Genomic DNA, 12,785 nt, shown 5'->3' with positions numbered 1-12,785 from the left:
TACCATGAACACGCTTGGAAATCTACATGTCCGCCTGCATCCTTTGCAGAACAGTTTGGGGCGAGGGTTCTGGAGAGCCATGGGGGAGGTGGTGAATGCCAATGCAGAGATGGACTTCCTGAGCTCTACCAAGTCTGACCCTGTGTACCACTTTGATTCTGAGCGTGTGGACAGTGCCATGGCAATGCTGCGGCGGTTCTGGGCTCATACGCTGCTGTCAGTACGGGCCCATGAGCACCAAAGTGCCCGTCACAGCTTGGGCCAACTATTTCACTCCTTGCAGGTACACAGTACCACTTAAATTATTATATGAAATGGTCTGCCCTGCAAATGTATGTATTTAATTTACATCCAGGACTTCTACAGCCACAGTAACTGGGTGGAGATGGGTCAGCGCTCGATTTACCTGCACCTGTTGCAGCCTGAGGAGCCAGCTGTCCCCGTGGCTGAAGGTAACTTAGACATACACTTAAGGTTCAACATGTCATGCTTGCTCTCGACAAGGTCCTTTTGGAATGCACTAAAATAGTGGCAGTGGCAATGTATCGCTAAGGCTTGTCTAACCAGTTTAGGGATCAATTAATCATGAATGGAAACTGAAAGGCTACTATAGGAGGATGAACAAAGGTAAAAAAAACTAAAATTATATCAATTACACCTGGCAACACAAAAAAACCAACTTAGCACACAAAAGTGAAATACAGTTATGTTAAAAACGATGACTGATAATGAAGTAGTCCATACTGGTAGAGATGAGTTACTGTTTTGTATTCTTAAATAGTGGTCAAAATGTAATTCTAAAAAACAAGTTTTTACTCATGAAAGTTCAGCCTAAATAAGTAGGTAGAACTGATATGAAGTGCACAGTGTTAATTACATAATATCGGTACAATGATCCTGTCACTGTCCTTCATGCACTGAATGATTGTTTGGACTCTTGAATATAATATGAATTAGGTATATAGGACAAACTATTGATGTTGTGAATATCATGATTTAGCACATTGGAATCAGTCAAAATACAACTTTATTTAAAATCAATACGGTCACTGTCCTATGCACAGCACACTTATTCCTCAATGTTTTAATATGAACTGAATTAGGGGTTGAGACAGAATATCCATATTGAACAAAATATCAATATTGTGATGTTTTAAACTTTCACAATATTTTTGTTATCAGTGTTGGCCCTGCGATGAGGTGGCGACTTGTCCAGGGTGTACCCCGCCTTCCGCCCGATTGTAGCTGAGATAGGCTCCAGCGCCCCCCGCGACCCCAAAAGGGAATAGGCGGTAGCAAATGGATGGATGGATGGAATATTTTTGTTGTAAAATAAATATTTGGCAGGACTATTTTGTGCATATGCATTGAATTTGTGAAGGCTCTTGTTTCTGGAAAAATAATCAAGTTTTAACAGTGTACATCAGGGATATCAACAGGGGGCTGGACTTCTTTGTCTTATTTTGTATATTCCGAAAAAACTCAGTCTTTTACAATAAATGTGTCATTTTAGTCTCTTTATTTTGTCAGAATTACAGGAGCGCTGTGCTGTTTTTAAAAACCTTCTGCAAAAACGTTTGTCAAAGATTATCTCTTTGACAGCACTCTGTTTTTAAGAATCTGCTGCAAAAATGTGAGTCCCTCACAAGTTTTTTGACAACAGTTGAATTGCCCAAATGATGAAAAGGGCCTAAAATGAAACCTTGAGGAACAACACTAGGATAACTGAAGAAGTTGAACAATTGACTACTGACTGAATTGAAAGTAAACAAGCAACAGCAACATATCGGTTACACAAATTACATCACGAAAAAATTTTTTTAACTGCCATGAGGAAAATCACAAGTTTTGACCCTGTGTACTTTATTTGCAAGCAAGGTTAAAATTTCAATGCAAGGATCTGCCAGTGCGCTTACAATGGTCTAAGTTTATGTAAACAACAGAAGCCATCCACTGTTTTTAGGATTTTTTTGCAAAACAATTGGTCTCACAAGTTTTGAACTGAACTTGTGGGCCTGTATGGTCTCATTTCTGGGTTGGATATGGTCCCCGGGCTGCCAATTGAATAGAACTGGTGTAGCTATATTTAATTTTATAATACAAAGTATTCATACATATCAGTCATGTTAAAGGGTGAATGGTCGTTAACTCATGTAATGGGCGTCCCTCTCCTCCGCAGGTGACACACCCACCTGTATGGAGTGCTTTAGTGCCACCTGTCGGAACAACCTTCTCCCAAGACTGACAAACACAAAGCGAGACGGCCAGATGCTTACAACCGGCTACTTCAGCACTTTCCCTCCAAAACCTGAAGGTATATGAAAAAAGCAAGTCAGTTCAAGTTTTCACACAAATACCTTTACATGTAAATGTCTGTCTTAGACAGTCAAACAACAACAATGACCAATTAATTCTGTAAATTTAGTCACTATTGCTTTGAAAACAACTTCTGTTGTCAGGCAAATGCAGCCATGGAGGCATTCTGGACAGCAGTCGCTCTATAGGAGCCAAAGGGGGCATCAACAAGGACAGCACCTCCCCTGTCTTCTCCCCTCATCATTACCTCCACGTGAAAGCGGCGATGCTGGCATTTGAAGCCACGCTGACAGTACTGAGAGACCTCAGAGACACAGTGGGACACAAGACCTTCCTCAGGTGCTTTTCAAGTTTTTTTCGCCTGTCAAGAAAATACTGAAGAATACTGTAATAGATATGCATGTTTGTAATGCAGGCTTTTTAGCGTGAAGCAGGTCCCAGCACTGGTCTTTGTCATGGACACCACAGGGAGCATGTTTGAGGAAATCACAGCGGCTCGTCTGCGGGCTCATACCCTCATCCAGAATAGAGCCAGCCTCCCTGGGCAAACCGGCAGCTTTGTGTTGGTACCCTTCCATGACCCTGGTGAGAGTTCACACTGCCGTGAATAAAACCGGCTGTCATGGCAGTGTCTCAGAAACGACAGCATTTGATCCCTGCTGGGCACAACTTTGTCTTCCCAGTACCCAATACTTGACACTGCATACTGTTAGAGTTGAGCATATGAGTTATGAAATCATGTGGCTCAGTTTTTATCCATCCATTAATTTTCTACCAGATGTTGCTCTCGGGCTCAGTCACACAACGTCCACAAGTGACAGTTAACTAATATATGTTTGATATTACTTAATGGGCACCTCCTCTAAAGGTTAAATTCTAAATGTGAATCTTTGTCAACCCCAAAACAAAATACGTAAACTTTGAGAGGAAAGACCTAAATGGGCAAGATGCAAAGAAAGAACTGTAGTTGTAAATCCTCTGCCGGCTGCCCGGCAACCAAACTGAGACTACAACAATTTGCTGAAAAACCTGTAAAAAGTTGAGAAAGTGAGGTTGAGAAAGTTATGGGTGCAATTAAGCTGTAATTTCAGACATGGCAGGTTGAGTAAAAAAAAGTGCGTGTTAGCATTAAAAGTATGCTTTATGGTGGGGTTTTTATTTATTCCAATTTCAGAATGGTTTCTTGGTTTAATCACATGCTTGCAGCCACTTGTTGCAATCATAACTGCCCTAAAGACCAACAGAAACAGACAATTGGAATTAAATGATCACTCTGCATTAAAGACATACACGTTTTATATTTAATACAGAGTGACTACGGAAATATAAATCCCATTAGATTTATTACCAGTGTTTGTGCAGAGGTGGGACCAGTGTACGAGACGGATGACCCCAACCAGTTTATGCAGCACATGGAGAACTTAATGGCGCTAGGAGGAGGAGACGAACCAGAGATGTGCTTCACAGCCATTCAGGTAGATCCAAAACTCCTATGATTCAAGTGTGTTTGTCCGCTAACTGTTGTGTTCTTGCAGCTGGCTCTCTCTCACAGTCCGCCGCTGTCCGAAATCTTTGTGTTCACTGACGCCTCCCCCAAGGACGCCCACTTGTTTGACGTAGTGAAGGCCCTGGCGCTTGCCAAACAGAGCAAAGTAAGACTGTTCGTTGTTAATTAAAAGATAGAAGATACAAACCAAGCATTTACTAAACCAATGCTCCCACAGGTGACCTTTCTCCTGACTGAAGACCCCAACCATGCCACAGAGAGCACAGAAAGAAGGAGGAAGAAGAAGAAAAGGAAAAGGAGAAGTAGAGAAGCTTTGCCCCCTGATCGGTTCTCCCTCTACATGTCCCTGTCATCTTTATCTGGAGGACTGACGATATTCACCAGCAACTCTGACATCCACAGCGTCTCCTCTATTGTGGAGGACAACACAGCAGCTGACAAGGTAAATGCGTTGCAAGGGAATAATCATATTCAAAGGACAACTGTAATATCAATTATGTATTTTTTGGACAAATGTGGACTGTTCTTTTGTCCATTCATGATTTTTTTTGTTTAATACATCAGGATTACGCATCAACTACAAAATCGATTTTCATAAAAACATTGTAAAGGAGTGGCGCAAGGACCCAGGAAAAAAATTTAGAAATTTAGTATAAATCTGGATACAAAAAGAGATATCGGAATCTAGGTTATAGTATCTATGGCATTCTTCATGAACCAAAACATAGCCCACTAACTAAAATACAAAGATAGGTGCAAAATAATGGTATAGTTTTGGCCATTAAAGAAGGCATACGATGATTCTAATCTACATTTAAAACACTTCCTTGTGGTCCAGATATTATGTACAGTAAATGCTTTGGTGTAATTATTACGTATATTTTGCTCCACAGACACTTTTATAAGCTGTTTTTTGAGTCTGTCTGCAAGATGTTCGATTTTGGAGTCGTTCCCCGATTGCAAATGAAACCAATGCCTCACACTTTCCAAAATGATCATTATTCATCTTTTGAAACAATACACTGTTTAAATGTATATCTTGAAGTCGCCAGCACTGTTACCCCCACCCCCAGACACAGTCAAAAAGAGACTTCATAAACATTAGAACCATAACCATAGATTCACCCGGTCACAACTTTAGATACACCTGCACACTCGCCGAGCGATTTAGACTCAGCATGAAAAGCTGTTTTTTTGCCAGCATTTATGTTACTGCATGTCACACGTCTGTGTTTTATGCGCATACCAAGAATTATTGAAAATAATACTTTATCCAAACTTGTTTGTGTTTTCTCAAAACCTAAACCAGAGGAATACAATCTTAACTTTAGCGAGCTCATGCCAAAATGTATGAACCTCAGTGATTTGATGCTTTGGCATTGTTTAACACAAGTATCCAACATTGTAACAACATTTACCGTGCTGGAAAATGGTCTTAAAAAGGTTCCTATAGGTGTGTTCAAGGTTTTTTTTCTTACCAGGTGACTCTTCTCTATCTCAAGACGGACCAGGACCAGATGTCATCACACTCCTTCAGAGTTGACAGCTCTGTAAAAAACGTGACCTTACACATTACTGGCCTTCTGACAGAGTGCCTTCTTGTCGATCCTTCAGGTAAACTGAGAGCAGAAAACACGACGGACACAACTGCATAGAGAGTATAGACAAATCACTTCAAATCACTCTATACCTTTTTTAGGCCACAGCCAGTCTCTGCTGAGCGAGGACGGCTCTCTGGCTGACTTCCAGCCCTTCAATGGTCTGTACCGTGTTCGTCTGCGGCCTCCTATCCAGCCGGGGCAGTGGCACCTGCAAGCCACAGCTGATGGACACATAACATTCAACGTAATAGGTACTACTGTGAAAAATAAACCATTAAATGGCAGAAATAATATTATTGTGACGATTGGTCTCCTCAGCTGATAGCCGTGTGGATTTCCTGTATTATTTTGCCACTGTAACCAATGACACACACCCTGGACTGGCCAGAGTGGATGGCGGCCCTGTCGCAGGTTAAAGATATTTATATTTTTAGTATTAGAGGCATCATAACTGTGATTTGTGGAGTTGATTTCTTATTTCACCCTTTAGGTGTTCCTGCCTTTCTAGTGCTGGCAGTGACGGGCCTGGCTCCTCACCAGGAAGTTTCATTCAGTCATGTGACGCTGCTGGGAGCTGAAGGGGAGAGCCTGAAGCAAGTGTTACTAAATTCCTCCTCCACGTCTGCGTCATCTCCTTCGTCAAGCTATGCTGCCGAGGAGCTGGTTGGATGGGTGGACTCCATTCCCAGAGTTCCCTTCTGTGTTCGCCTCACGGGACGTGACGGCGAAGGAAACAAGCTGGAGAGGGTTGCCACGGAAATGGTACAGCCCACTCATGTCCAGATACAGGTGAGCAAGTAGCCATTGTGCTAAACATCACAGTCAACACTTCTTAGGTATACACTAAATTATCATAGTGTATGGCGGATGCACACTAATGGTTTACCTTTTAAGACAGTGGGGCCGAATGGGCAGCCCAAGGGTCATTTGCGCCGAGAAACTCATTTTCATTGGACCACAGCCCATTAAAAAAAAAGAGCCTATTTTCCAATTTATGAAGGGTAGGATTTTTTTGGCCTAATTGGAATTCTGCAACAAGCCGCATTTTACTCCTGGGTTATTAAATGGCAGCAAAGCTTATTTTTATATAGTTTTTTTGTATAGTGTCAGATTAAGAAAACAACTCACACTCAATTTGCTAAGGACAAAACATGTCAGCGTCCCAATTTACTGCTAATTTAGACAGATTGTATACCAAATATTTTTTGAATTTTCACCCTTTAAAGTACCAGTAGAGTGGAAAAAACAGTTGCTTCTATATTGAACCTAGTATCATATATATCTAATTTATGACACCAAAATACTTCCAAAGCTTGCAAATAAATAAATATAATCAAAATAGTATCAATCTCAGAGAGTTTCCCGAGCCAATTTGAGAAATAAGGAAGCCAGTCACGTGATCGCGTGACATCGCACTAGGACCAAAGATCTCTTCCCTATCAACAATGCTAGTCAAGCAGACTTTGTGAGAGCCAGGACCTTTTATTTTTGAGCCCGAACACAAAGAGGATGAGCGAGTGATGGTTGCGGTTTCATTGTGACACTATCATCCGCAGCATTGCTAGGTGCTAAACATACAAACTAACAATAACAAACAATATTAAAATAAACACTTACTGTAATATTTCCACTCTCGCTTGGATGCCGACCGACGGGACGCTCACATAATCCATTAAGATAAAGATTCAATTGCAATTTTGCCATTTCGGGGGATGTGAACGTTGACCATCCTGTCAGACCATCGTCACATTAGTCTACTACCAGGTGAGAGCTGCATGAATTATAATCTAGAATTTTGAGACGAAGCAGAAGCAGCCGTCGGCTCAGTGTGTCAACAATAGCAGCGTAATCTAGCAATAGCTCACTGCTATCAATGCGCCGCTAAAATAGTCAGTCTGCGTTGGCGCTTACAATAACAATCCATCCATCCATCCATTTTCTACTGCTTGTCCCTTTTTTTGGGGTTGCGGGGGGTGCTGGAGCCTATCTCAGCTGCATTCGGGCGGAAGTCGGGGTACACCCTGGACAAGTCGCCACCTCATCACAGGGCCAACACAGATAGACAACATTCACACACTAACAACATCACTCATAATCAGTTAATTTTCAGGTCATGATTTGTAAATGGAATTTTGTTGGCAGTTTCTGCATGTTTTTATGTAGTATAATGAGCGCAACAGAGGACACTCGATCTGTTGAATCAATTGTTGGCTATTTATTTACGATTTTGAATGCATAAAAAAGCCAAGCATATGTGTTCTTGCCTTACATAAGGGTTGTGAATGATAAACACATCTCTTTCCATGTTTTGCGTATTTCCAGTATGACTGATCTGATAACATTGTCAGAGTGCAGAAGCATTACTACTATGATGTCAATCTCCGATTGCAATATTCAAAATGGCTGACTGAATTTGTGGCATTTTGTGATGTTTAAACAGTGTTTTCACATACTTTGTGGATTGTAAATACAATTGGATATGGTTTTATGGATACAATGAAACACAAGTTAGCATATAAAGTCAACTTATTTTTCCACTCTACTGGTACTTTAAACACCAGTATGTTTATCATGCTCATAGCATATACAATACAGTACACACAGCTCGTTTAAAAAAAAAATCACACACAGGTTCTATCTGCCCCTCCTCTGGTGCCTGGTCACAGCACCATGGTGGACTTCCACATCATGAACCACGGCCCAGACAGACTCTTTAGTTTGATGGCTGAAGATGACTCTGGGTATCTTCATACCAGAGGACCTCACAGGTAGTACAACCCCTAAGAGAGTTTGCATGGAAATCAAATCTTATATCCTAAACAAAATGCAGTCCGTCTCTCCTCTCAGGTTCCACATTGGGGCCAACAAGCTTTTCCCCGGTCAGGTGGGCTTTCACACACCCTCCACGGCTCAGGCAGGAGCAACTGTCACCCTGACGCTTTCAGTGCATGCTCTTGATTCTGCTGACACAAATTACGCGGTGGCATACTTGACGGTGGTTCCTCCAGTAAGTATGGGTTAATTGGATGCGATTGTTTACCTTTTTATCATGGATGCAAATTAAGTTTTGATATTATGTTTTTTTAAAAGGACCTTGACACCTCCCCTCCATCCTGCTCAACCACACAAGTGCAGTCCTCCTGTCTTCTGGCTTGCAATGAGTCCACCTGGAGCGTTTCTTTGGCTCTGTCAGACAGGGGGCGTTCTGGCCTCGCTGCCCTCCAACTACTGCGAGGACAAGGCACTTTGACTTTATTCCACAGCCCCCCGCCTACAGGGGACAACACGGGCAAGGATCAGCCCCAGCAGCACAAGGTCATATTAGTAGAAGGAGAAGCCCCCTTAAATGTGTCCATGTGGGCTGTCGGCTCATCTCAGCCACTGTGGGTGAGGTACACGTCCAGCTGCTGTTCTGCCCAGGCTGAGCTGCTGGTGTGGGACGCAGTTGGAAACATGAAGCGCTGCCATCTTGCATCTGGTCAGCAAAGAGAGCTCAGTGATACAAAGACAGAAAGTAGTGGAAGCAGATCTGTGACACCCACTGGCTTCTTTTTCTTCTTCTTCTTCTTCTTCTTAGATGCTTTAGTGGGGACACTGGAGCATATTGCTGCATTAATTGAGATACAAAAATCTGTTTTTTTGTAAGAGATAACTACTGCATTATAAACTGCACTTTTTTTTTTTTTGGAGGTATTGACTCACATTGTAATTGCCAGCTGCAATTTCCACTCTAACAAACAAATGTCTCACCATGAAACAATGTTGTTTTTTCACGGATAACAAAAAAATCATAATTGGTATGGTGTAGGCTTTGATAACAGTATTAAAACATTATTTGTTCTGTTAAAAATGGCAAGGACTGAAAATAAATTGACATCTTAAATAAGAATCAAATCAAACTATTTATATAGCACTTTTTAAAAACACAGGCAAGTGGCAAACACAAAGTGCTGTACAAAAAAAAAAGAAAACAAGAAAACCTACAAGCGCGCACACACACACATGCACACACACATGCACACACACATGCACACACACAACACTACTGACAGTAATAAAGCAAAAACAAACATGGCACTGATGATTTGAGGAAAAACGCCACCTTTGAGGCGTCCACACTGGAGAATAACTCAAATTAACGCCATCTAAATACTATAAAACATATGATAAAATATTTGTAAAAAAATACAAATAATATAAATATTATTTTAATAAGTTAATAAAACACAACATTGTGAGAATAATAGTAGTAATAATAATAATTAAGATAGACAACAACACAATAAATAATTTAAAAAAACATAAGAGTTTAAGATGATCATTAAAAAGCCTGATTAAAAAGGTGTGTCTTAAGTCTTTTTTTATTTTTTATTTCAACGGTCTTTGCAGTCCTGAGGCACAGGTGAGGGCCATAGTGGCTAAATGCCGCCTCACCGTGGGTCTTTGTTCTGGTATTTGGTAAAGATAGAAGGCCAGTACCAGAGGACTTGCGAGGGTTGGTAAAAGCAGGTCAGATAGATAAGAAGGCGCAAGACTCTGAAGACATTTCAAAATTAAAAATAGAACTTTAAAATCAACCCTGAAGTGGAAGAAAACATTCATGTCCTTGGCCTTCTTTTTTGTTTTTTTTATACAGTAAATTCAGAAAATTCAAGGAATTATATTTTGGTGTGTAAATTCAGAGCAGCTGTAGCTTAAAGCTTACATTGGGTGATGGTCTAATACATTTGTTGAAGATTGTACAATTTTATTTAAGTATCATTATATGTAAAAACATACATCAAAATTACACACACACACACATACATATATATATATATATATATATATATATAAATAAATTACTCTCCCCTAAAAAACACATTTTGCTTGCAACTATTTGAAGAAATATGTATATGCTACAGTTAGTGACAAAAGTAGCCATACATAAGCAATACTGCGTCTGATGAAGAGCGGGATCGCTAAACAAACGCCCATCACATGAATTGACCAGTGATGGGCAAGCTAATTGGAAAATGTAGTAAGCTAAGCAGTGTTTCCCACAGGGCAGGCATCTATTTGTGGTGGTGTGGTCGGGGGGCGGGGGCGGCAGCGGCGATGACCAAGAAGAACGCGGAGTTGGAATATAATTACAACACTTTATGTACATATTTATATACAGATTTGAACAATTAGTTATTCACTGAAATATATTTATTAATTGTGGTTCTTACAAAAAATATATCTTATAAAATATAAAAGCTAAAATGTCTCTTAAAGCTCTGCCCCTTTAATTAGTGCATACTAAATAATTTAACTTTAGCCTACTACTACAACCATATTATTTACCAGCAACATAAAGTGAAACAGAGGCAGAGGTGTCCTGCCACAGTCAGTCAACCTCCTCCTCCTCCTCCTGCTGCTGCTGAACAGGTGGCACTGGAGCTAGTCGCTCTATGTTTTGTCGTGGTCCTCTCTATAAGGCACATAAGAATATAAATTAGGACCCTTTTCATGAGAAAAGTGCATTTCTGATCTGACCCTGCTTTATTTTTCAGTGTTTGCTGAGTCTCACCTGTTCCCTCCGCCCTAATTTTTCTACTTGCCCGACTTCTCAAATCTACTTGCCCCAATATTTTTACTTGTCCTGCCTAGGTTTTTTTCTGGCTGTGTAGCGCTCATGGCTTATATCTTACTAAAATCCTTCCCGTTGACTATTTACAACACTACACAGTATTTATTATTATCATTATCTATAATTACATTTAAATGGCATTGCATACATGTAAAATTAAATGCTATTTCACATTATTTGACCAGTAGCAGTTACACCCATCTGAACAGGTCAGCCACCTGTTTAAAGCCCGATCACAGTTGAAATCTTGAAATGAAGGGCCTTTAATGGCCAAAACATTAACCTGGACAACATTTTAACAGCTGTTGGCTCAGATTTTATTCTTTTCATTGCATTCACATGCTGCAGTGGACAGTGGACATTTTAGCTTGAGTATTAATGTAGTATCTGAAGCACCGTCTCCACGTGTGTTTAGACGGCGTGGCGCAGTGGAAGAATGGCCGTGCGCGACCCGAGGGTCCCTGGTTCAATCCCCACCTAGTACCAACCTCGTCATGGCCGTTGTGTCCCGAGCAAGACACTTCACCCTTGCTCCTGATGGGTGCTGGTTAGCGCCTTGCATGGCAGCTCCCTCCATCAGTGTGTGAATGTGTGTGTGAATGGGTAAATGTGGAAGTAGTGTCAAAGCGCTTTGAGTACCTTGAAGGTAGAAAAGCGCTATACAAGTACAACCCATTTATCATTTATTATTTATTTATATTGACAACAGGGTTATAACCTGGAAACGTTAGCTCGTCGGTATGAAAACAGCGGCGGTGTTAATGAAGCAGCGTCAGGCTGCTCACCGTCAGTGAAACGCTCGGTGAAATCGCGGATTAACGTTAAATATATGACGAGCCGCGAGCGATGCAGCTATAACCTATAACCTATATTACCCTCGTATTTTGATCCCGTCCGTCCGTCCGTCTGTCCGTCCTCGTCTTCGTCTTCGTCTTCTTCTGGCCCACCAGGTGAATTAAGTGCTATTGGCGGAGTTACAATGCGTAGTAGGCTACCGCCACCTACTGCACCGGAGTTGTAACTACAAGGTACATTCACAGACAGAGTCCCATTGCTTTTATGAGCGGTCGAGCGAGACAAAAGCCGAAAAATCCATTTGTGGCGGACGTAATTCTTTCGTGGCGGGCCGCCACAAATAAATTAATGTGTGGGAAACACTGCAAGCTACAAGTTACTCTCAATAAAATGTAGCTAAGCTACAGGGGACGCTATCCCTGGAGAATTGGAGCAAGCTACACGGCAAAAGTAGCTTGCTACATCAAAGCTACATTTAACAGCATTTATATCTATGGACCCACATGTATAATGTCAATGTTAATGTAACAGAGTGTACAAATGGACCCTGCTTAGCTGGGGACACCATACAAGTACCTCTAGGGGTCCCCCGCACACCACTCTATGTATTTATTTAGTTTGCCTTTTCTTTGACTCACCTCTATAATGTTATTCATTTTCTCTACCTACAGTAAAAAAACAGCATCTATCTATATCTTGACAAAAAAAATGAATTGAGTGACGTTTGGGAACAGATGGTAATGGTTACATGCAGAAAAACCTTTCATATTTATTTTTTTCAATAATGTGTATTCCTAAATTTGTGTTGGACGCTTTAGATAAAGAAAGCAGATATGATTTTGGTTTACAGAGTAAACAAATAAAAACTAAGGTTTTGACCATTGTTTTCTCTGAACGAATACATTTGTCTGAATATGGCTAACGACACGCATTTTTGTGGGTTTCCTGCACG

The 12,785-nt window shown here is 41.0% G+C and overlaps 1 protein-coding gene across 2 annotated transcripts in view; it reads left to right on the top strand.

Moving 5' to 3' along the window:
* The window catches only part of vwa7 (von Willebrand factor A domain containing 7), a 38,999-nt gene extending 26,266 nt beyond the window's left edge, over nt 1–12,733 (top strand). For both annotated transcript variants that reach the window (XM_061972876.2, XM_061972877.2), the window contains exons 3-17: nt 50–283; nt 356–452; nt 2,180–2,314; nt 2,460–2,655; nt 2,732–2,901; nt 3,679–3,791; nt 3,852–3,968; nt 4,041–4,265; nt 5,305–5,437; nt 5,523–5,675; nt 5,743–5,835; nt 5,915–6,213; nt 8,056–8,192; nt 8,272–8,431; nt 8,515–12,733. In XM_061972876.2, coding sequence (XP_061828860.1) covers nt 50–283; nt 356–452; nt 2,180–2,314; nt 2,460–2,655; nt 2,732–2,901; nt 3,679–3,791; nt 3,852–3,968; nt 4,041–4,265; nt 5,305–5,437; nt 5,523–5,675; nt 5,743–5,835; nt 5,915–6,213; nt 8,056–8,192; nt 8,272–8,431; nt 8,515–9,069 — 2,817 coding nt within the window. In that variant the 3' untranslated portion in view covers nt 9,070–12,733. The remainder of the gene's footprint in view (nt 1–49; nt 284–355; nt 453–2,179; nt 2,315–2,459; nt 2,656–2,731; nt 2,902–3,678; nt 3,792–3,851; nt 3,969–4,040; nt 4,266–5,304; nt 5,438–5,522; nt 5,676–5,742; nt 5,836–5,914; nt 6,214–8,055; nt 8,193–8,271; nt 8,432–8,514) is intronic.
* Nucleotides 12,734–12,785: the final 52 nt, after the last annotated feature.

The sequence above is a fragment of the Nerophis lumbriciformis genome, linkage group LG17 (assembly GCF_033978685.3).
Source record: "Nerophis lumbriciformis linkage group LG17, RoL_Nlum_v2.1, whole genome shotgun sequence".
Taxonomy (NCBI): domain Eukaryota; kingdom Metazoa; phylum Chordata; class Actinopteri; order Syngnathiformes; family Syngnathidae; genus Nerophis; species Nerophis lumbriciformis.
Note: the sequence above shows the minus strand (reverse complement) of the source record. Positions and strands in the feature narration are given on the sequence as shown.